The following is a 25,332-nucleotide window of genomic DNA, read 5'->3' as shown; positions in this document are numbered from 1 at the left end:
GGAATGCAATGTTAGCCTTCAATTCTGCATTCTAACCACTGAGCCACCACAGCTCTTTGCTCGATGGCTCTTAGAAAATTGTCTTATACGATGTTTCCAATCTTCTCCAAGATCAGAGGGAGGATTCCAGAGAGAAAGTTCCAATATTAAAAAAACAACAACAACCTTCTCTGCAGTCTCTCCAGAGACATCTGTAGGAGTTCCAAAAAGTGAAGATGGTAGCCAAAACCATGCATTTGAAGTCCTGCCCCTTTTTTATATGCATGGCCTAGCACTGATGATGTTACCTAGTTGGGTAATGAAACATCTTCAACAAAACGACCAAGCACAGCAAGGACGCCCAGTTCAACCCTGAGCTACAAGGATTTTCTTCTATTGGGACACAGCTTCTGTCATATAACTGGAGCTGCCATCAAGACTTTATTTTTAGATAGACACAGACAGACAGACAGACTTATCTCCCTTAGCTTCTAAAACTACCAATTTTTCTAACCTGGGGGAAATGAGTTTGCTAGGAAACGTGTTTCCATCACAACAAACTTCATCCTAGAAGCTCGAAGTGAGCTTTTATGTGATGATGCTCTTCTCTCACCCCCCCACCCCCCCACAAAAGAAAACCCCGTAAAGGAGATTATGAGATTGTATTCCAAAATGAGTTTATTGCGGAGCAGAATTCTCAGCTGCTCTGTTTAAATCCATTTTTCCCCACTTCTGAGCGAACTTCTATTCAGATAATGAGCGCAGCATCTGAAAGAAAAAACAGAGCCCCCTCGCCATGAATGCTAATTACTTGTGTGCGTGCCCATCAAACACACATTTATGCAGGCATTCGTCTTTATTTCAATTAATAAGAAAAGAAAAAAGACCTCCCCCCACCCGTCTTGCTATTTGCAATCCTCAGCAACCCGGTAGGATCTCTGGATAAATTTATTTAAGGCCTTAAAATGACAAAATAATGAATCTTTTCAGCTACACTTTTGGCAAATGAAAAGAACCTGGGATTATACGTGAGAAAACTGACCACAACTCTTGGCTTGTAAAACTGAAAAAAAGAAGGAAAAAAAAAAGAGGAACATTGTAAACTTTGGCAGGACCTTGAATTTAAAATAGAAAGCAAAATAAGAAAAAAAAAAAAAAGAGCAGGCATTATGCTAGGTTTTAAGAGTCCCTTTGGTCCAGTCCCAGCTAATTTTTTTTCCTTTGCTAGCTTTCTAGTTTCCGTTAGGGAGGCTAGGCTGTGGTCTCGGCTCCAAGTCTTTAAAGCAGAAGCTTCCCATTCCTCCCCTGTCCCCCTCCCACAATTAAAAATGAAATAAACTTGTCAGAAGTTCTGCTCACAAGGAACAACGTTAAAAGCCGCCCCAGAGATTGCATGAGAAGAGGCACTGGCTCCCTCCTCCTTCCTTGCTTTCAACTTTGGCCCACTTAAACGCTCTTCTTCTTCTTCTTTCATCCAAAGAGAGGTTTCTACTGTTTTCATTTCAACTCAGAATGAGGTTCTGGCACCAGGCATGGTGACCACGGAAGTTCAAAATCTTCTAAATCCCATCTGTGTGAAAGAAAAGGGAGGGGGAAGCCACTTCCCCAGCGATAGGAGAGTAGTGATGAGACGTTGCTGGAGATATTCTTATTTACTCCTCCTTTGTGTCCTGACCATCCTCCAGCCCAGGGAAGAAACTGGAAGGGGGTATTAAGTAATCCCACCTTGAGCTTCTGCAGGGAAATTAGGATAAACATCTAAGAAAAACAGGTTGGATGCAAATTGGAAGAATTTGAGAATTCAAGGAGGTTATTCAATGCTTGATTCTTATGAAGAACCATTTTGTGCCCACTTGCAATCTCCCTGAATTCACTAGATGACATATGTTGGGTATATGGATACACCAACCAGTTTTGGGTTGAATAAATATGTAAACCTAGGATTAAGTGTCTATGTAGCTTTAAACAAGAAACTGCAATGTCATTGTGGGTGCGGTTCCAGGCAGCCATATAGGTAGGAAGGGAAACATAATAGACCCCGGCTTCTGGATGCACCTGGTTCTGTTTCCTGGTCTGCTGCCTGCTGGAACGTCTGTCTGCTTACTATTGGAGGCTACTGTGCCAGATACCTTTTGGACTGTTTGCTTGGTGAGCTGTGGATTCAGCGTTGTCTTTGAGTGAAAGGTATCGGGAGGAGAAGATTTACAAGCAGATAAGGACATTGTATTTACTGTTAATGGACTTGATAACTGGATGGATATACTGGATAATGATATATGGACTGAATGACACTTCTTAATCTCTGTGTGAATTAAATAACTATTTTAAAACCACAAACAGTGTTTTTGTCTCCAGTGTGTGTATACTCTTGGGCCCACTCTCTCTCTCATTTGCCTGCCTGGCTTGACTGCTGCTGCATACTCTGCTTGGGGGTTTATCCCCAAACACTAACATTGGTTATGGGCCCAGCAGAGTGCACAGTCTAACTAACCAGGATATAGCAGTGAGAGCTGGTGGGAGTTGCACACTACTGTAAATACAAACTGTTTGTTAAATAGTTATTTTTCACAAGAGCAATGGCACAAGTAAATTTGCCACATCTGTCCATGATATCCAGACTAGATGGAACAAACTATGTTTCATGGTCAATGAAATGTAGTTTACTTCTACGAAGAGAAGGTTTGTGGAACATAATAACAAACCCACCAGATGTATCTAATTTAAATCCTAATAATGAAGAGGATTATAAACTGATACAGGACTATGAACAAAAGAATGAACAGGCTTTGTGCATCATAGGACTGACTCTCTCAGACCAGCAACTGATACATATTCGTGGAGTGGAAAGTGCTGCCAATTGCTGGGATAATCTCAAGAAGATTTATGTTCGAGACAGTGTAGGAGCTCATATCAATCTTACACAGAAGCTGTTTAGAACACATCTTGAGAGCAATGGAGACATGTTAACTCATTTAAACTGTATGAAAAGCATTTTTCTAGAATTGCAAGAAAAAGAGCTTATATTTAATGAGTTGCAACAAGTATACATTATATTGTCTTCTTTGGATCGAAGCTATGATGATTTCGTGACTGCATTAGAGGTATTGCCAAAAGACAGTTTATCAATAACTGAGATAACCGGCAGGCTATTAGAAGAAGCCAGAAGAAGGAGTGAACGTGACCAGCTGAGAGCAGATAAGCCTAATGAAGAGAAATTATCTTCAAAGCCTGAAAGAAACCAGCTATGCAAGGTAAAGCACCCGGAAGAAGAGAAGTTATCTTCAACGGCATACACAATTAAAAAGTGTTTTAATTGTGGAGGCAGAGGACATTTGGCAAGATTCTGCAGAAAAAGAAAAAGCCAGAATTTAAAGAAGCCAAAGAAATCCTTTGAACTGGCCATGTTTAGCAATTGTGATATGAAGAATAATAAGTGCATACTGGAAAGAGACGGCAAAAGGGTAACTGCAGCTTTAAATGGAGCATTATATGTCTTACATGATAGTAAGAAAGGGGAGGCACAGACTGTATTTAATAATATCAAGCCTCATGATGAATGTATCCATTTATTGCATAGGCGTTTGGGGCATGTAAATTTTAAAATGCTAAAACGTACAGCAGAGTTATCTGAAGGAATAAGGTTAAAGCCCTGTGATAAGTATTTGCATTGTAATGTCTGTTGTGAAGATAAGAGTAAAATAATGCCTGCAAATAGGCTAAATGGTTTCAAAACTAAAGAACCTTTAGAAGTAGTATTTGCAGACATTATAGGTCCAAAGAAACCCAGTATGGGGGGTGCTCGATATATACTGAGCATTATGGACCATTACTCTAGGTATGGGTTTTGCTACTTAATGAAAAGCAAAACTGAAACATATCAACATTTCTTCAACTGGTTAAAGTTTGCTGAAAGAAAGACTAAACGGCAACTGATAACCTTGGTGACAGATAATGGTACGGAATTTGTTAACAACAAATTCCAGGATAGATTAAAGGCAGCTGGTATAGAGCATAAGAAATCTGTACCATACAGACCACAACACAACGCATTTATAGAGAGAAGAGGCCAGACACTACAGGCAATGGTTAGAACAATGTTAACTGATTCTGGATTACCTGATTCTTTGTGGGGGGAGGCTGCAATGTGTGCTAATAACTTATTGAACAACGTGGTTAACTCAACTACTGGTGAAATACCATTCACCATGTGGCATGGTAGGAAGCCTGATCTGAGTTACCTGCACACATTTGGTGCACCAGCATGGGTGCATATCCCTACACAACTCAGGCGTAAAGGGCAACATAGAGCTAAACAATTTTTCTTCGTTGGTTACCAAGCTAACCATAGGGCATATAGATTTTGGGAGAAAGGCACATCTAAGGTGTTATGTAGTGCCAATGCCCAATTTCTAGAGCACGTAGGATGGGATAAGTTAGAGCAGGATAGCAATAACGAGGTGATTATTGAATCATACAGAAATCCCATTAAGTATCCCTGTAACTTTAAGAAAGAAGTAAAGCAAGAAGTACAGGAAGAACTAGAGCCCCTAGAGGAAGAAATAGCTGAGGATGAGGAACAGGTAGTAACTCAACCAAGCCCAGTAATACCCAGAAGAACTACACGTATTTCTAGACCGCCTGATAGATACCAGGCTAATACAGTGTGCCATGAAAATAGAATCCCAAATACTGTGGATGAGATTAAAAGATATCCTTCTAAAGAGAAAGAAAATTGGTATGCAGCAATTAATAAAGAATTGAAATCCTTGAAGGATATGAAAGTGTATGAAAACGTGAGATTACCTAGTAATGAAAAACCCATTGGCTGCAGATGGATTTTTAAAATAAAGACAGATAAGGATGGAAACACAATCCATAAGGCAAGGTTAGTAGCCCAAGGCTTTAGACAAAGTGCAAAAGACTATGATGAAGTATTTGCACCTAGTCTGAAAGCAGCAACTTTAAGGGCAGCATTAGTTTGGGCAGCAAGCAAGCAATATATAGTTAACCATTTAGATGTGGAAACTGCTTACTTGCATGCTCCACTAAGACATACTGTTTATATGAAAAGGCCTAATGGATTTAAAGGAGACAATAATAATGATAATGATTGTTGGTTGTTAAAGAAGAGCCTCTATGGTCTTAAACAATCAGGCTATGAATGGAACCAGTATATTGTAAAGGAACTGACCAATATAGGGTTTAAAGCTGGTTTAGCCGACCCATGTCTATTTAAGAGAGAAAAGAATGGGAAAATATCATTATTATTGTTGTTTACTGATGATATTGCTCTGATAACTAAAACTAATGATGAAGCAAATGAAATAATAACATCATTAGCCAAGAAAATAAAAATCAAGCAATTAGGGGAGATAAAGAGATATCTAGGATTGAATATATTGAAAACACAGAAAGGTTTTAAGATATCTCAGGAAGATAAGATATCTAAATTGCTAATAGATTATAAGATGGAACTTTGTAAGCCTGCAAAGACTCCAATGAGTCAGGATATTTGCAAAATGGATACACAAAGTCCCAAATGTGATAAGGAACTGTATCAATCTTTGATTGGTAGCTTATCATATATTAGCAATTGGTCAAGGCCAGATATTGCTTTTAGTATTAATCAGCTGGCTCGACACAATAATGATCCGCTTCAATGTCACTGGATAGCATTGAAAAGAATCCTAAGATATCTTAAAGGTACATTACACCATGCACTGTATTTAGAACCAAAAGGTGATCTCATATTGAGTGCTTATGCAGATGCTAGTTTTGCAGCAGAAAGAGATACTAGAAAGTTGACTTCAGGAACAGCCATAATGCTGGGTAAGACGTTAATAGGCTGGAAGTCTATAAGGCAACAGCATATAAGTTTGTCTACTATGGAGGCAGAATTCTCCTGTTTATCTTTATTGTGTACTGAGTTAATAATGTACAAACAAATGTTGAAGGATATGGGTATAACTGTAAATTACCCTATAGTTGTACATGAAGATAATCAGGCAGCAATTCAAATGGCTACTAATATTGCAGTTAAAACGAGAAGTAAACATACAGATTTGAGGTATCTTAATGTAAGACAATCTGTACAGAGTAAATTGATACAGCTGGAGTACTGCATGTCGGAGGACAATGTAGCTGATCATTTTACTAAAGCCCAAGGTGCTATTAAGCATTTAGAGAGTTGTGAAAAATATGGGTTTAGAATGTAAAGGCATTACATATTTATGTCACCCAAAAGGGGAGAATGTTGGGTATATGGATACACCAACCAGTTTTGGGTTGAATAAATATGTAAACCTAGGATTAAGTGTCTATGTAGCTTTAAACAAGAAACTGCAATGTCATTGTGGGTGCGGTTCCAGGCAGCAATATAGGTAGGAAGGGAAATGTAATAGACCCCGGCTTCTGGATGCACCTGGTTCTGTTTCCTGGTCTGCTGCCTGCTGGAACGTCTGTCTGCTTACTATTGGAGGCTACTGTGCCAGATACCTTTTGGACTGTTTGCTTGGTGAGCTGTGGATTCAGCGTTGTCTTTGAGTGAAAGGTATCAGGAGGAGAAGATTTACAAGCAGATAAGGACATTGTATTTACTGTTAATGGACTTGATAACTGGATGGATATACTGGATAATGATATATGGACTGAATGACACTTCTTAATCTCTGTGTGAATTAAATAACTATTTTAAAACCACAAACAGTGTTTACAGTGTGTGTATACTCTTGGGCCCACTCTCTCTCTCATTTGCCTGCCTGGCTTGACTGCTGCTGCATACTCTGCTTGGGGGTTTATCCCCAAACACTAACAACATTTTTTCCAGGCTTCTTTCTGTTGGGGAAGAGCAGAAAGAGTTGGGGGGGGGTGTGGAGTTAAGCATGTCACCTGCTTAGAAGCATTACGTTCCCAGAAATGGCCCAAGCGCAACTCCTCCTGAATTCTGTCTGGCACCAATTTAGGACTGAACTTGTCTAGATTCTTGTACCAATAAAGGACAATATTTGTAGCTTGGGGCTGAAATGAGGAGGTTCTCGGTGCTCTCTGAGCTTGGTTGCATTCTTCACGTTGGAGAAAGCGCCCTCCCTTCAGTGTAACGGATGGGGTTCTATATCAAACTAGATATAGTGTATATGCGTAGATCACATTGTAACCAGCTGCAAGATGTGAGCATATACCAATTCAGTATCTGATTTTTTTTAAACATAAATGATGCTACGCTTTGATGGTTAGATGGCCTAGACACTGGTATTTGAACGTAGATCTTTTTAAAATTTATATTATTGGATTCTACTAGTCCAGGTGGATGGATGAATGAATATATGTATGTATGTATGTGTGTGTGTGTGTGTGTGTGTGTGTGTATGTATGTATATATATATATTTTCTGAGGTTCTCACGGGTGTTTGTATGTGGATCTTCGGCGAAGACACAAGCCTGAAGATGATGAATGAGACTTCATCGAAACGTTGCCTAGATACTTCCAATCTCACGCGGGAGAAAACCCAAATAACCAAAGATACACACACACACACACACACACATATATATACACACATACATATATATATATTCTTCTATATGTTTTCTTCTATATATGTTTTCGAACAAAGCTGAATGCTATATATATATATATATATATATATATATATATATATATATATATATATATATATATATATATATTTGTTTTCTGAGGTTCTCGCGGTATTTGTATGTGGATCTTTGGTTGTTCGGGTTTTCTCCCGCGGGAGAAAACCTGAACAACCAAAGATCCATATATATGGACAAAATCTCCAGAACCGTAAAGCCTACAAACTTGAAATATGGCACATATGTTCCTCTTGGCTTCTTGATGCTTACTAAGAAAGGATTTTTTGATATATTATTATTAATATGCTCTGATGCTAAGGAGATCTACTCCCTCTCCCCACCTGAAAAGAATCTGTTCCGAATGCAAAACACAAGCAGAGGAGAGAAGGTTCAGTTTCAGTTTTAGAGCATTAAGCATCTTTAGTTCAGAACAATTGAACTAAGCCATGCCCAGGCTCCTTGTTGACAAGGAAGTACTGGAAGGCTCAAGGCAGAGCAAATACTTTTTCAGTTTCCAAACAGCCCTCAACACTCTCACACACTGTCAGGATGCTAGCCAGATGAATACCAATGGATGTCGGCATAAGCCCCCCCAACAACCTGGGTCCTCATTTGACCGACCTTGGAAGGATGGAAGGCGGAGTCAACCTTGAGCCTGGTGAGATTCGATCTGCCAAACAGCAGTCAGCTGGCAATCAGCAGAAGTAGCCTGTAGTACTGCACTCTAACCAACTGTGCCACTGCGGAAAGGGGGATGAAAACCTCCCCCTAGAGCAGGGGTGGGCAAACTACGGCCCACGGGCCACATCCGGCCCGTTGGTCTTTTTAATCTGGCCTGCCGAAGATTGGTACAGAATTAAGGTTTGATGTGAATGATTGAATGATTGCATTCATTGGATTTTGACTTGTAATGACAGGCATTTCGACACCAGGTGGTGGCCCGTCTGTCAAATTTTAAGTCAGTGAGGCCCCCGAGCCAAAAAGTTTGCCCAACCCTTTCCCTAGAGGTAGTCACGACTAGAGAGGGGACTACCTTTTTTTTGAACAGTAATCAGCAGGGGAGGGAATAAATAAGGACAAGATGAAATGTTTTATTATTCTGATGCTTCAAAAGCCAAATGTGCATATAGGCAACATTACTGGAGTTAAAACATGAGGGTGTTTTCAGAAGGAAGAGCATCTGCTTGGCTGTTCATACATACATGTTCTACATAATTCCCACCTACTGGGTTAATACCAAGTTCTCTGCAGTTCAGTGCCTATCCTACTGTTAGTGCAGAAAGTTTCAGGATTAAAAATTGGATTCACAGGCCAGCTCTCCCCCATTCGTAATCATTTGGTCACTCATCTCCTCCTGTATTGGTGGCAGGGGAACTTTCGTTAGAGGGGTCTCTGTTTTAAAAAGGGAATCTGTTTTGAGATGAGGAATGATGTAGAACGACTTCTGGAAGGATTCCGAAGTGAAGTAGTAGACGAAAGGGTCAAAGCAACAGTTGAGAGTGGCAATACACAAGGTGATTGGGTAGAAGGTTTTGGCGAACGTCTCCAGAGAACAGTTGGCTACAGCTTGAGAACGTACAAGGGCATAAAGGAAAAGGATGGAATTGTAAGGGACAAAGCATACCACGAAAATGGTGACGTGCACAACTATCATCTTGAGCACCTTTTCTTTGTTTGTGCCAATCTGGGAGAGAGTGGCTGGCTTCCTGAGAGTCCTCAGAAGCAGCGATGAACATGTAAGGTTGAGCAGAAGGGGAATGATGAAGCCAACCACTTCAATAAATATTGTAATCTTGGACAAATAGGTCTTCCATACGTCTTTGGGAAACCCTTCGAAACACGTTGTTATGCCATTGGTGGTATTCGTTGTGGAAAACAAGGATGCCAGGATCCCTCCACTGAGTACTAAAACCCACACTCCTGCACACACAATTGCTGAATTACGTCTTGTCCTGACCAAGCGAGACCGGAAGGGGTAGACAATAGCGAGGAAGCGGTCCACGCTGATGCAAGTGAGAAATAGCATACTTCCGTAGATGTTGGTTAAGAAGGCTGTTCCTGAGATCTTGCACAGAGGGTCTCCAAAGGGCCAGTTCCTGTTGAAATTGTAAAAGATCTTGAATGGAAGAGTGAAGACAAACAGCAAGTCTGAGACTGCCAGGTTGGTCATGAAAATAGTTGTTTCGCTCCGCATTTTGATGCGGAACCAGAAGACAAACAAAGAGGCACAGTTGGTGATTAAGCCAAGGATGAAGACCACACTGTAGACAGCTCCATAGAGGTTGTACTTGAAGGAATCGTCGATCATGCAGGTATGGTTGTTGCTGTGGTTTCCCATTCCAGCACTGCACTTGGTGAAGCAAAATTAAGTGGCATCCATGTACTGAAGTTCAGGATTCCCCCACTGCTTCAAGAAGCACCTTCTGTTGGGTGAAAGAAGCACCTTCTGTTGGCCAGAGAGTCATGGTGTGAACCTTTCTCCTGAAAAACACAAAAAGGTTGGGAAAAAGATGAGATCTCAGAGCCGCTATTTAGTCCGAGACAACTAAAAGAACAAAAATAGAAGAGAATATCTGCAGCTTAAGGTTGAATTTGGGGTCCTTAGTGCTTTCTGAACATGGCTGTTTTCTAGCAGATGTTTCATTATCAACCTAGATAACATCACCCAGCACATTACCTGGCTTTGGCAATGAACATCTGGAAGAATCCAACAAAGTTCAGGGACCATCAAGGATCTCACAGAAAACACGTTTTATGATGTCTAGTTACAATGTTCAGATTAAATGAAAATCATTTTTTCTCTTATCTCTAAGGAACAGAGTTGATGTTGAGAATAGAATTATTTATTGGCCAAGTATGATTGGACACACAAGGAATTTGTCTTGGTGCAAATGCTCTCAGTGTACATAAAAGAATTGTCAAGAATCAGAAGGTTCAACACTTAATAATAATCTTATGTATATCATAGAATATATAGTAAATAGAATATAATCATAGGGTACAATAAGCAATCAAATCATACCAGGAAGCAGTCAATAAAAATTGTAACAGTACAAGCATCAAAGTTACAGTCATAAATGGGAGATGAGTAAAAGGAAGGATGGGAAGATTAATAATAATAATAATAATAATAATAATAATAATAATAATAATAATAATAATAATAATAATAATAATAATGATGCAGACTTAGTAAACAGTTTGACAGTGTTGAGGGAATTATTTATTTAGCAGAGTGATGATGTTCAGGAAAAAACTGTCCTTGTGTCTAGTTGTTCTGGTGTGCAGTGCTCTATAGCGTCGTTTTGAGGGTAGGAGTTGAAACAGTTTATGTCCGGGATGTGAGGGGTTTGTAAATATTTTCATAGTCCTCTTTTTGACTCCAGGATACAGGTCCTCGATGGAAGGGAGGTTGGTAGTAATTATTTTTTTCTGCATTCCTAATTATCCTCTGGAGTCTGTGTCTGTCCTGTTGGGTTGCAGAACCAAACCAGTCAGTTATAGAGGTACAGATGACAGACTCAATAATGCCTCTGTAAAACTGTATCAGCAGCTCCTTGGGCAGTTTGAGCTGAGTTGGTGTACTAGAGGAATTCATTCACATTTTATGTCTGCTGCAAGAGTAACTCTCTTAGACATAACTTTGTTTATTTTTTTTGTAAGTTTTTATGGTTTTGTTTTTACTTGTAAACTGCTTAGAGACATTTAGACTCTGAGATGAATGGCGTATAAATTTGATAAATAAATATAAAGCTAAGCTCACATAACAAACTACGTTAGGCTAAAATGTCGTTGATTAAAATATGTTGGTTCAATTGATATGGCAACCCAACTATGGGCTTAACATGCTGTGTGAATCAAACCAAAACATTAACCCATGGTACTTGTTTACTAGTTATGTAAGCAGAGCAACTGTGTTTTATTAACAGGTATCTAGTTTGTAGTGTGAACTCAACCAGACCATCGGTAGGCCAATCCCTCAATTGCAGCCAGACCTCAGCCTGTTCATGTTTACTATACAAAATGTACATGGATTATTTTGAATGTATTTGAATAGAATCACTCTGGCTGACTCAGTTTCAGGTTGCCATGTTATTTGCTATAGAGCAGGGGTGTCAAACTTGATTTCACTGAGGGCTGCATCAGGGCTGACCTTGAGGGGGTAGCTCGATGTCAGTCATATCGGGGGCACCTGTGGTGGCCAAGTGTTAAGGCAGGACTTCCCTCAGACTCTCCCTCCTTCTCATTATAATCTTCCTTCCTTCCTTTTTCCTTCTCTCTTCCTTCTCCTTTTTTCTTCCTTCCCCTCTTTCCTTATTTTTCCTTTCTTGTTCTCTCCCCATCTTTCCTTCCTTTTCTTTCCCTTTCCTCTTCCCCTTTCTCCTTTCCTTTTTTTTAAAAAAACAATTTTATTTGGGTTTTCACAAAAACAAAAGAAAAAGAAAACATATTTTTTTAGTGAACAGCTTGGTTCCAGGTTTTCACATCCCCATACAGATATAATCTCAGTTACATATTCATCTTTCTTATTCAATTTCATATCTTATCACTACTTTATATATTCTTTATTAATTTTTCGCTCAAAAACTTCCCCCGGGCTTATTTTATAGCTTTCTCATTCATTTCTAAATCTATTACATATCCTTTTCAAAATTTCCATATCTTCCTAATAATTATACTTGTACTTTTATCCGTCCTGTTTACAATTTCATTACATATCCACATTTCAAACATTACAGAACAGGGTTTCCCCTGGTTGCCAATTAGAGGGTGTCACCTTTATATCTTATAGTTAGTTCCCTTTCAAATCCCATTAAACATTCTACTTTTAAATTATCCCATTAAACAATTATAACATTCATCACCTAACAGCTATAATATAACATAAATCCCTTTTTGATCAGATTCCGCATGGTACTTCCCCTTTAAATTACTTCTAAACAATTTTAAATTCCAATGAAAAATATAAAAAAAGAAAGAAAATAATTAATCAATTCAAATTCATCCTAGAAACGGGTATTAATCTCCTTACAATCCTTCTCATAATTCTCCCTTTCTCCTTTCCTGTCCCTTCTTGGATGCTCAAATGCAAAAGGGGAAACATTTATCCTTTGGTTTTGTTTTTAGTTTTGTTTTGCTAGCTCTCCGCCAGCGAAAACGGGTCGCAGGAGCATGCACACGGCCCTCCCGAGCTCCGTTTTCACTGGCAGAGGCACCGCAGGCCGGTCCTTTACTGTGTCTAGGGTGAGCATGTGGGCCAGCTCTAAGCACCCTGCGGGCCAGATCTGGCTCACGGGCCTTGAGTTTGACACCCCTGCTATAGAGCTGAGACCGAACAATCTCCATTAGGATATCTGAAGAAGCTTCTTTGGATGAGAAGCGAAGCAAGCAAGAAAGAAAAAAACTCCAGTTGCCTTTTGAAAAACACCTTTGGGACTCCGTGTTCTGACCAAGGCTTCCTGAGACTGTAATTCAGCACATGCTTAGTCAAAATAACTCTTGTTTTATTTCAACGCTGGGAATTATGTTCATTCCCAGCCTGTAATGAGTCCCAAACAGCCCCTCAAGATAAGCACCCACCTTTCTTTCTTTTGAATTGCTGCCAACAACTAAAATGCCAAATGAATTATAAAAAACCAACCGAAGTACAAAGTCCACACATAGCTTCAAGGATTAATCCAAACAGAACGAATGACTTTGCTTCCTGAAAAGGTTTCTTCACCTTTGCCTGTCCTTTATACCTTATGGGAGGGGCAATTACCTCCCAGCCTTACTCCCAACTCACCCCTTTTGTTTCAGCTGCTCTGGCCTTCTAGCAGCTCTGCACACACGCGCACTGGGAACAGGCTCCCCTTGTTCCTCTGCCTCGTTGCTGTCAGACTCCGGAGGCTACGGAGTCAGCACCCCACTCCCCGATGGTCCTGGCCCCATCTCTGCATCGGACACAGGACCCTCATCCGAGTCCTCTCCAGACTCCCAGACTGGTTCCCCTTCTTTCCCACTGTCCAATTCCGCTGCCATCTGCACAGGCTGCCGGCGAACCACAACATTCCGTTACGATAAGAAAACTTCTCATCTTATTTATCCTACTGCTAGGTAAACATCTGGATCATAACTGAAGGAGGCAGCCTTTTTTTCCTGGGGAAACAGACCTTTTCGCCACCAAGAGTGCAGAATGTATTCTTCTCGTGGGCATATAACCCCCATCTAATTCCCCTCCCCGTGTCAATGACAAAAATGCACAAAGCCTCTGAAGACAATGCTAGCAAAAGATTTGGGCAAGTGGCAGAAGGGAAGCAAACATCTGGCGCACAAGAGCAGAACAGACATTGCAGCTGCTTGTTTCCTGTTGTAAGACAGGCTCTAACATCTGACCCAGTATGTAAAGAAGCAGAAGAGAGGAGGGGGGGAAGAATCACGTCAGTTGCCATCTGTAGGGATTTGAGGAGCAAACGTTAAGACAGTGCAGGACACACAACTTCTCCAAAAGAATTTGAACCATGAAGGGTTTGTTTGTAGTACTTAAGCCCAGGAAGAAGCAAAAAAAGAGAGAGAGAGACCACAACTGAGATGTATTCAGTTAAATCTGACCTACGGGGCATAACTTTAACTTTATTTAAAAATGGTATTAGAATAAGTGAGTCTCAAAAGCCCAGATTTTTTTTTTAAAAAACCTTGTATCGTTTAATTATTTCTGTTTTTACACTTCTATGATCTTCTTAAAGATCATGGCATTTTGATAATTGTGAGTATTGCTTTTTTAAAATATGCCAGTTTAGTTTGCAAAATGATGGATACAATAGATAGATATAGAGATAAAGATAGATAAATAGATGGATGGAGGAGGGGGATATATATATATATATATACACATATACATACATACATACATACATACATACATTACATATACTAATATATATATATTAGATAGATAGATAGATGTGGGATTCAGCAGGTTCTGACCAGTTCTGGAGAACTGGTAGCGGAAATTTTGAGTAGTTAGGAGAACCGGCAAATGCCACCTCTGATTGGCAATTTTACAGTATCCTTCCCAAGCCACGCCCGCAGAACTGGTAGTAAAAAAATTTGAATCCCATCACTGGATAGATAGATAGCTATACAGATTATCTATCTATCATCTATCTATCTATCTGTCTACCTATCTATCTACAGATATACAGATAGTTAAATAGACAGATTAGATACAGATTCAGATACAGTACAGATACAGATAGACAGACAATCTTGTATGTATAACTTTCACAAAAAAGAAAAGACTAGATTCTGGAGCAAGGGTGAGTCATTTCTATCCCAAACCACATCAAGATCCAGAACTCTTGTTTTGTAAACCAAATCATGACCTCTGGCCGCAGTGACAGCACAGAATCTCTAGAGGAACCTTAAAAAAATACATACGGTATGCTGAAAATAAGTTTAATGTAACTCCTGCCCAGGCAACAAGCAAGAAGAAAGTTCTTTTCCTGTGAAGTACATCTCACCCAACTCTTGAGCTCTGAGAAAGAGACAAATGTTCCTGTGTTCCATTGTATTTTATTTTTGGAAATACACCCGAATGAGCCATAAAACATTAACCAATGATAATAAACTCAAAAGCTTTTTTTATGCTTTTTCAATCTTTTGTCGTTGTTATTACATTTGTATCCCAGAAGTGCTTTTCCAGGAGGCAAGTGGACTTTCTTGTTTTTTCTTTGAAGATGTTCCTCTGAGACAAGCATGGATGACTGAGAATCTCTACAGACTATTAAATTTATATATCCCACCTTTGTGCTTGTACAAGTCCTCAGAGGCTCACAAAAACAGAAAATAACAACGATAAAATGCAACTAAAATGACTTTTAAATAGTCCCTATAAAAGCAGAGATATTTCCAATGGCCCAATAAGATAGATAAAACAAATTTAACACATTAAAATACCTAAATCTATTTGAACAAAGAAAAGAAGAGCATTGAAAAAAGGAGAAATAATTTTTTACTTCCCTTTATACATTTGCTAATCTGAAATATTTAGGGCCATATATGACCCCTTAAAAGCTGGACTAACAAGTGATTGTATTTATATTTCTGCATGGTGTGTTTTAAGTCTGAGAAGAGTTCTTATTTAAATTTAGTTAAATTTCTACTGTTAATTTTGCCATTGCTGCAGATTCTCTAAGTTTAGGTTCCCAATCAAATATTGTCAGCATTGTGATTGTCTTCCAGTGTTTTTTTAAAGTTTTTTTTATAGAACTTAAAGTTAAAAACCAACAAGCATAAATAGTAAGAGGGATAGAGAGAGAGAAAGAACAAAGAGAAAAAGAGTGGATAGCAGAAAACAAAAACTATAGAAAGATATAAATAAAACTTGAATTCAACCCTTAGTTATCGAAACCAGAAATCTATATTTCTATAATATTCACTTTTCAAACAGACAATAGTTTTTTTTATCATTCATCAAATCCTTATGTTATAACTTGATTTTTCTTCCCCTGTTTCTTTCAAAAAGTCTATTGAAAGCTTCCATTTAAAGTTCAATTTTGCCAGCACCTTTTCTCTAATGAGAACTGTTAATTTTGCCATCTCAAGCAGTTGTATCCTTTCTGCCTTTCTTCCAACATTTATTCTCGCTGCTGTAAGCACGGATCTCATTAAATTACAATGCTTCTTGTTGAGCATTAACACGCTTTCAAATCAACTTCACATGTATCACAATTAATAAAGATGCCCCTTAATTACATATAACATTCCATGTTGAATCCGTGGGGCTCATATTTCTGTTTTCTATGTTCAAAACCAGCCAACACGCAAATGCTGGTTAGCAGGTTTCTGTTTACAAACCACTTTATATTTGCTACCTACAGACATACAAAAGCCTATTCTTTCATTTTTGGTTCCTTTTGTGAGAGAGCTAGCACAATAACCATCCCTTGTCTGTATGCATGTCTCCCTTATTCTCTGTTGCCCTAGCAACTGAAAACATTCACAAAGAAATTTAGTGGCGATGGTAAAGCACAATGCGCACCCTATTAGAACTCAATTTGTCTACTCCATATATAAGTTCAGCGTGGTCGTTTTCAGGTACTTTGTATTTAAACTCAGGAAAAGAACGTGTTTATGCAAAGTTTTAGGTTTGCTGGTTGTGCATCTACAATTCTAATTTTTTTAAGCATCCAAGTGAAATTATCACCCAAGTCTCTTCTGATTTGGACATATGCATAAAGTCTCCAAGAATTGACTTGTCTTGAGGATTTTTCCTTTCCCTTCCAATTGCCTCTGTCTTGGAGGAGAGGGGAGGTGAACCATAGGAACTATTATTATTTTTGCAAATAATTCAAGGCAGTGAAGATATCCAAATACATATCCAAATAAATGTTTCGTATTAAATCAAAGGTTCATAGGTCCTGCCTTCTATGCGCTCCACAAAAGCCTTGGGAATGGAGACCAGACACTCAGAAAATCTAATTATTCATGCAACCGAATAGGGAGGTCATTAATTGTACGATTGGAGAACAATGTTTAATTTTAATTGAGCAAGAACAACTCAAATCCCCTATTGAAGTCCAGGGCAAAACATCTATTGAAACTGGGAAGGAGAAGAAGGAAATCAGCTCTTAGATGTGGCTTTGTGTTTAGTTTGGAAGTGAAACGTGTCCAGCTATGCTGTGTTCGGTCTTTAAGAAATTTCAGCTGTAGTCAGAACCAGCTATTGGTGAAGGCACCAGGATAGAAAGGCTATGAGTTCTACTTCAGCTACAGCCATGAAAGTCAGCTGGGTGACTTTGGGCCAGTCCCTCTCTCTCAGCTCAACCCACCTCACAGGATTGTTGTGGTGGGGAAAATGGGAGGAGGAGGGTATATTGGGTATGTTTGCCAACTTATTTGTAAAAATAATAAAGGCGGGAGATGACAGATAATAAGATTTAAGATAAGATAAAAGACAAGAGATAAGATAAGAGACAAGAGACAACTAGATAGTCATCTCTCTATATAAAAGCGAAATACCATTCATGCATCATCTCAAAATTTCCAGAACTGTAAAACCTACAAACTTGAAATTTGGCACCTATGTTCCTCTTGGCTTCTAGGTGCTCACTAAGAAAGGATTTTTCAAAATGACCATCAGAGCATTAGTATTTCCTATATTATTATTATTAACACACTCTGATGCTAAGGAGTTCTACTGCCCCTCCCCACCTGAAAACAAATCTGTTCCAAATGCAAAACACAAGCAGAGGAGAGGAGTTTCAGTTTCAAAGCACCAAGCAGCTTCAGTACAGAACAGTTGAGCTAAGCCACACCCAGGCTCCTTGCTGTCTCCTTGCTGACACAGCAAAAACTGTTTCAGTTTCCAAACAGCCCTCAACTCTCTCTCACACACTGACAGGATGCTAGCCAAATGAATGCCAATGGATGCTGGTAGGCAGAGGCAGAATTTCCCCCCCTTATTTTCCTCCCCCCAAACTAAGCCCGATCACATAGTTTCATAGTGAAGCACAGGTATCGAGCTAATATATTGATATGATAGATGCCTTGAGTTATTTGTAAAAATAATAAAGATGGGAGATGATGATAGATAAATACATAGATAGAAGGTAGATAGATAGATAGATAGATAGATAGATAGATAGATAGATAGATAGATAGATAGATAGATAGATAGATAGGATATGTCATGTGAACCAGAGAACCCTAATCCAAAATATGAAATGTTTTGGGAAGAGGAAATGGTTGTTATAATGTAGATAAAAGTTTGTTTTCCATGTTGGATGGGCTCACCTATCATGCTAGGCTGGGCATGATTTGTTTAAAAAATTAGAACTGGTTGAGTCATCTAGATCACGATTCCTGGCTTAAGTATCTCAGTGCTTTCATGCGCTGTGCAACTGGACCAGCTCTAATTTGTTTGCAAAATGCTAAGTCAAAAGCAAACAGAAACAACATTATTGCACAGGTAACAAGCATATCCAATGGCCGTATTTTTCCTGAACAGAAGGGATTTATTTGCAAGAGCTATCTCTGCAAACTGTTCTGGAAAAGGAACTTTGATCAGCTCTATTCCAATATCAGATTTGTCTTCATGTCTCACATAAATCAACATAATTATGAAACCAAGTAGAAAAAGATTATTGCTTTTTACCACAGCCAATTTCAAAATTTAAAACTATTAAAAAAACTAATTGAGTAGTTCTTGAATGACTCGCATATGTAAAAATTTGATTTTCTGCTTCTCCATCTATTCATGACATGATTATGTACCATCAAGTATTTTCAATTTCTAGCGACCACATAAATAGATAGATTGCGCATTAAACATGGTATTAAAACCCTTGATTTGGGTATTATACCATGATTCCATAACTATGCCAACAATATTATAAAGACCGTATTAATTTTAATCTCTTTAGATGCATTGTATTAATAATATAATATGGGTTGGGTTTACATAATCCATTGTCCTATTTAAAGAAGGAAGAGACAGACAGGTTTGTGCAAACATACAGGGTGTTTAACAATTCTCTTCTTTATGAAAAACTCTGAATGTTAAAACAATTGCAAAGGATTATTTTTTACTGAAAGAGAACAGTTAAAAATTAAAATACACGGTTTGTTTTGAGTTAAAACTTATTACGGTCACAGGCTGGGATCTGGTTTCTTTTGAGAAACAAGGAGAGCAACAAGGAAGATAGAGAAGGAAAACTGGTACAGCTTCCTAATGAATATCAGATTCTGCATGCAGATGGTCCCAAATTGATTCCTTGGCCTTATGACATGGAAGGAAAACCCAGGTCATGAAATTCTTGAGCTCCACTACAGTTAGTCCTCAACTTAAGACCATTTCTTTCACCACCATTCCAAATTATGTCCGCGTTAAAAAAAAGTGGCTTACAATTGATCTTTACCAGCCCATCTTAGGAACACAACACAAAGACAAAGGAGACCAAACTTGGACCAATAAAAATACAATTCATAAAACAAAAAACACAAAATGATCCTCAAACAACAGGATGTTTTTGTGGGTGACGCTGAGACATAATGTAACTGCATTTTTGCCACTTCGAGAGAAATACATTTATCTTGATTAACTTTTACAGCTAAAAGTTATCGGAATCTTTTTTTTTTTTTTTAAAAAAAAGAGGTGTTAATGAATTCTCTCTGAAAGTTCCTGGCTACGCAGGACATGGCTTATGGTTTCTATGGCAGCCATATCACAACTCACAACAGCAAAAGCCAAAAAACACAGCTATAAAACCAAAACAACAACAACAGCCCAACTCCAACTATCCTGTGCCACAGCTATCATCTTAAGAGGCATCTGACAGAACCATTCTCAGATGTCCACTCATTCTAAGCCACCAACTCGGAGAAAAAAGCAAGTCTTTATGGAAGGCTAATCGGTTGGGGACAGAGGTGGGCCTCAAAAATTTTAGCAAAGAGTTTTCTGCCCGGTTGCTGGGTAGGCGTGGCCATGGTGGGCGTGGCCTGGTTGGCCTCCTGCACCACGGTGGGGTGGGGGCATTTTTGCCCTCCCTGGACTCCGGGAACTCTCTGGAAGCCAGAAACGGGCCTATTTCCTGCCTTCCCGAACTTCCAGGACGCCCGTTTTTCGCCTTCTCCGAGCCTCCGTGCTCACCCTGCACTTACCTATATCCAAAACGGGCCACGTGGGGACTCCTGGGAGGGGCGGGGTGGGATGGGTCAGCCAGGACTGGGATTTGGGGGTTCTCCAAACTGCACATAATCTTAGCTTAGGGCCGTGGTGGCGAACCGATGGCACGCAGAGCCGTTACTGCTGGCACACGAGCACTCGCCCAGAAAAGGTCTACTGTGCCCGCCCAACAGCTGATTGTCAGGTATCTGGCATGCATGGGGCCATGCGCAGGAGGCATGGGGGGATGCTCCTTGCCTTCTGGGTGATGGCATGCGAGTACGAGCAGGCAAGTGTGCACGCAATTATCAGCATGAGAGCCCAAAAAGGTTAGCCATCACTGGCCTAGGGGGTCTCCCAACCTCCCGCGAAGTCCAGGGCGAAACCAGATTCGTGCAACCACCATGTTACTAATTGAACAACCGTGGTGGTTCACTTAACAAATGTGGCCAAAAAAAGGTCGTACAATGGGGCAAAACTCACTTAAACCATTTTTCTCTTAACAACATACATTTTGGGGGCTCAGTTGTGGTCATAAGGACTACCTGCATTGGGGGTTTGGTCACCTGAACATCTGGTTTAATTCAGAGCGATTGCAATTATTCTTAGCTGGTTTGGTTTACATGAGAAAACTTGGCTCTGCTATAGCAACTTAAGGCAGATTAAAAACAGAGTTGGAAGGGAACTTGTAGGTCATCTAGTCCAATCTCCCAACCTTAAACCAGTTCTCACAAATGGCAGTCCAATATCCCCTTGAAAGTCTCCAGCGATGAAGCTCCCACAACTTCTGAAGGCAACTTTTGTTCAATGAGTTGATTGTTCTCACTGTCAGAAAATTTCTCCTTATTTGTAGGTTGAATCTCTCCTTGATCAGTTTCCATCCATTATTCCTTGTCTGGCCTTCAGGTGCTTTGGGACATAGATTGACCCCTTTCTCCTCTCTGTGGCAGCCCCTCAAATATTGGAAGACTGCTATCATGTCTCTCCTGGTCCTTCTCTTCCCTAGACTAGCCAAGCCCAATTCCTGCAACTGTTCATCGTATGTTTCAGCCTCCGGTCCCCTAATCACCCTGGTTGCTCTTCTCGGCACTTTTTCTAGAGTCTCAAATCATTTTTTATAGTGTGGTGACCAAACCTGGATGGAGTACTCCAGGTGTGGCCTTACTAAGGTTTTATAGAGTGGTATTAGTACCTCATTGATCTTGATTGTTAATGCAATTTAGGATTGCGTTGGCTTTTTTGGCTTTTTACCACAACGGAGCCCAACATTTCTGTTGCTAAGTAAGACAGCTGCCAAGCTCTTTCCTTCAGAGAGGGATGGTCTATGCAAAATTTGAATGGAATCTGATACAAGTAGTCCTCAACATACAACAGTTCCATTTAGTGAGCATTCAAGGTTTACAACGGTGCTGCAAAAAGCGACTCATCACTGTGTTTCGAATCGAGCCCCATGGATTAATAGCAATTAATTGTGAGTAAATCTTTAGTAAATGTTCAGTTTTCTCCAGCTGGAATGAAAAAAAGAGCCCAAAATCCATGCACATCTTCTATATTTTAATGGGGAAGAAGTCTCAAATGAACAGTGCCTTGATTGAACTAGACTCTGGCCCAGTATTAGATTTCAAAACATCTGGAACCTGGATCCAATTTTAGCCTCCACTCATTTTATTCGACCTTTTAAAAAACGGCAGAAGATCAGTAGCTTTTATCTATACAACAGCTCATAGAGGAAAATAATAATAGCCAACCGAAACATTGACTCATGAATACACAAAAAAGACTACTTCAGAAAAACAAAAATAAGTTTCCCACAATATTGTTTCTTCTTTCTAGGTTTTTTTTTTAAAGAAAAAAACTTTGTTATAGTATCTTAAGAGAGAAATTGAACATTCTGTGGCCCAGGATGATTTCTGTGTGGCAAAAAAAGCCCCATTATTCTTATGGAGCTAAGAACTTAAAATGTAGCATTTAAAGACTCCGGGAAAGGGAGGTTCATCAGAGAGACTAACCAGCCCAAGGCCTTATGCAAATATGGGGCCATGCCACTATTTGGATTTGCAGTGGGAAATTGGAAAAGTAGATCACTTAAGAGTCTAACTTTTGTGAACTATTTCCAGATGTAGAGTTTCTCAAAAGGTTTATGGGAGCATTCAACTTATCGGGGATACTATTAGAATGTGCAGAAATAAACAGGCTAACACTTGCAATTACAGAAAAGGAACAAACATTGGAAAAGTAGTAATGTTAGATCACTTAAGGGTCTAACTTCTGTGAACTTTTTCCAGATGTAGAATTTCTCAAAAGGTTTATGGGAGCATTCAACTTATTGGGGATAATATTAGAATGTGCAGAAATGAACAGGCTAACACTTGCAATTAAAGAAAAGGAACAAACTGAATATTATATGATATGTGAACTATTTTATCAATGGCTGGAAAATAAATATGGAAACTAGAAATTAAAGAGGATTAGCAAAAGTAAGTAAGCATGTGAATAAGAATTAAATATGCTAAGATGGGGATTGTTATACTAATTAAATATATTATGGATAGTAGTATAAAGTAAGAATAGAACAGAGGTCTCCCAAACTTTAAGGCAACTTTAAGACATGTGGACTTCAACTCCCAGAATTCTCCAGCCAGGAGTTGAAGTCCACAAGCCTTAAAGTTGCCAAGTTTTGAGACCCCTGGAATAGAGTATTAATACTATAGTAATGAATATCTAGTAACTGTAATTGTTATTGCACAAGATATTTGTACCTAGATGACACACTGTTTAAATGGAAGATGGATTATTAGCACCAAATAAAATATTTTTTAAAAAAACTTATTGGGGATAAAATTTTGGAGGGCTGCTCTAGAATCTGGAATCTAGTGGATCCCTCTTGAAATGGATTTCAAGAGTAAAATACCTTAAGGAGACAAGACGGCCACTATTCTGTCCTCTAAGCTAAGCAGCTTTAGAAACATTCAGCATGATTAGAATATACACTATTTTCTTGGGAGGGGGAAATAACTGTTTGGCAGATACAAACACAAAAAGACGAAAAGCACAAGAGAGAGAGAGAGAAAATGAAAGAGACAGAGAGAAATAAAAAGAGAGAATGAAAAAAGAGAGAAAGAGAGAATGGAGAGAGAGAATGAAAAGAGAGAGAATGAAAGAGATAAATAAAGAAAGAGAATGAAAAGAGAAAGAGAATGAAAAGAGAGAGAGAATGAAGAGAAAAAGAGAATGAAAAGAGAGAATGAAAAGAGAGAGAAATAGAGAATGAAAAAGAGAAAGAGAATGAAAAGAGAAAATGAAAGAGAGAAATAAAGAGAGAATGAAAAGAAAGAGAGAATGAAGAGAGAAACAGAGAGAATGAAAAGAGAGAGAATGAAAGAGAGAAATAAAGAGGGAGAATAAAAAGAGAGAGAGAATGGAGAGAGAGAGAGAACGAAAAGAGAGAGAAATAAAGAGAGAGAATGAAAAAAGAGAGAAATAAAGAGAGAGAGTGTGAAAAAAGAGAGAGGATGAAGAGAGAGGATGAAAGAGAGGGAAATAAAAAGAGAGAATGAAAAAAGAGAAAGAGAGAAAATGAAGAGAGAGAAATAAAGAGAGAGAGAATTAAAAGAGAGAGAGAGACTCTGCTGCTTAGTTTTGCCAGTTCCACAGCTAACATGATCCCCTTTTCCTTCCTACTACCCCCGCCCCCCCACCTCCTTGCTCGGATCCCGACCCTCACCGGGGTCCCGCAGTCGATGGAAGGGCCCGGGGCTAGGAAAGCGCAGCGGAGTTTTGTTTCTTGTTTGTTTTGTTTAAAAAGAAGGACTATCGGGAAGGGCAAGAGAGGCAGAAAGAATCCTCCCCCCTCTCCACGTTTTCGGGACCCCCACCTCCCCAAAGGGGACTTCTCCAAGAAAGCCTCGGCGAAGAAAGCTTTCGCCGAGCGTCTCGGGGCCGCGGAGGCTCTCCAAGCGCGCGCGCGCTCGCCAGGCCGCCCACTAGATCCCAGCCGACCGCTCGATCGCCTTACCCAACAAAGGGAAGCCGCTCAAGATGGGATTCCCGGACTCCTCGCTCCGGGTCGGCTGCAAAGAGGCTTCATGCCAGGCGGCGCCATCCCTCGATCCGCCCGCCCCCGACGCCCACCCCGCGGCTCTCCTGCTCGGATCCTCCGGCCAGGCGGCTCCCGGCTCGCTCTCTCTCGGCGCTCCGTCCCGTCGGCGGCTTGGCTGGCTAGGGCGGGGAGCGCTTCATCCCGGGACGCCCACCCGCTCCGAGCTCCACTCCTTTGTTCCCCAACCGGGCTGGAAGGAGCCTCGGAGGGCGCAACCGACCCGGATTCGCCTGGGCGCCGCCGCGGGGACGGACGGAGGGAGGCGAGGCGGCGAGAGGACGAGAGGCTGCAGCCGGGCTCGGAGGGGTTGGGGGTTGGGTAGGTTGGGGGGGGGAGAAACGGGGTCTTGGAAGCGGATTGGACGGCGGGCGGGTCGTCGCAGGATCCGGGGGACTGGCCCGTCCTTTCGATTTTGCCTTCTTGCCCCCGCCCCCATTCGGGGCTGGGGAGGGGGGAGGAAGCTCGCGGAGGAGGAGGAGGAGGAAAAAGAAGGAGGAGGAGAAGAAGAAGAAGAAGTGGAAGAGGAAAAAGAAGAAGTGGAAGAGGAAAAAGAAGAGGAGGAGGTAGACGAGGAGGAGGAGGAAGAAGAAGAAGAAGGAGGAGGAGGAGGAGGAGGAGGAGGAGGAAAAAGAAGAAGTGGAAGAGGAAAAGAAGAGGAGGAGGTAGACAAGGAGGGGAGGAGGAGGAGGAAAAGAAGGAGAAGAAGGAGAAGAAGAAGAGGAGGAGGAGGAGGAGGGAGGAGGAAGTGGAAAAAGAAGAAGTGGAAGAGGAAAAAGAAGAGGAGGAGGTAGAGGAAGAGGAGGAGGAGGAGGAGGAAAAAGAAGAAGAGGAAGAGGAAAAGAAGAAGAGGGGATAGAGGAGGAGGAGGAAGAAGAAGAAGAAGAAGAGGAGAAGGAAGAAGAAGAAGAGGAGGAGGAGGAAGAAGAAGATCGCCTTTCTCTTTCACCACCCGCTCTGGCAATTGACTCCAAGGTTGAGTCTGAAATGGGGAGGGGGGGAATCCTTGGCCAGATCC

The 25,332-nt window shown here is 40.3% G+C and overlaps 1 protein-coding gene and 1 long non-coding RNA gene across 3 annotated transcripts; both read right to left on the bottom strand.

The window, feature by feature from the left end:
* Window positions 1-816: 816 nt before the first annotated feature.
* Window positions 817-7,243, bottom strand: LOC148124775 (uncharacterized). Its single transcript, XR_015745052.1, has 2 exons — window positions 6,786-7,243; window positions 817-1,852 (listed from the first exon to the last, which is right to left on the bottom strand). It is a non-coding gene; the product is annotated as an uncharacterized LOC148124775 (long non-coding RNA).
* Window positions 7,244-8,643: 1,400 nt separating this feature from the next.
* On the bottom strand, window positions 8,644-24,750 carry LPAR4 (lysophosphatidic acid receptor 4). Of its 2 annotated transcripts, XM_087940957.1 has the most exons (3): window positions 24,234-24,745; window positions 13,358-13,602; window positions 8,644-10,053 (listed from the first exon to the last, which is right to left on the bottom strand). In XM_087940957.1, the coding sequence occupies exon 3, from the start codon at window positions 9,908-9,910 to the stop codon at window positions 8,864-8,866; it is 1,047 nt and encodes a 348-aa protein (XP_087797083.1). In that variant the 5' UTR covers window positions 9,911-10,053; window positions 13,358-13,602; window positions 24,234-24,745; the 3' UTR covers window positions 8,644-8,863. The 2 variants fall into 2 exon arrangements, with proteins under 2 accessions (XP_087797083.1, XP_026558827.1); XM_026703042.2 differs by lacking the exon at window positions 13,358-13,602 and having other exon boundaries at window positions 24,234-24,750.
* Window positions 24,751-25,332: the final 582 nt, after the last annotated feature.

Source organism: Pseudonaja textilis, chromosome 12, assembly GCF_049901715.1.
Source record: "Pseudonaja textilis isolate UNSWEBS1 chromosome 12, rPseTex1.2, whole genome shotgun sequence".
Taxonomy (NCBI): Eukaryota; Metazoa; Chordata; class Lepidosauria; order Squamata; family Elapidae; genus Pseudonaja; species Pseudonaja textilis.
Note: the sequence above shows the minus strand (reverse complement) of the source record. Positions and strands in the feature narration are given on the sequence as shown.

What these genes read in the sequence shown, in the direction of transcription:
- LPAR4 (XM_026703042.2), bottom strand. Translation starts at nt 9,910, where the DNA reads ATGGGAAACCACAGCAACAACCATACCTGCATGATCGACGATTCCTTC.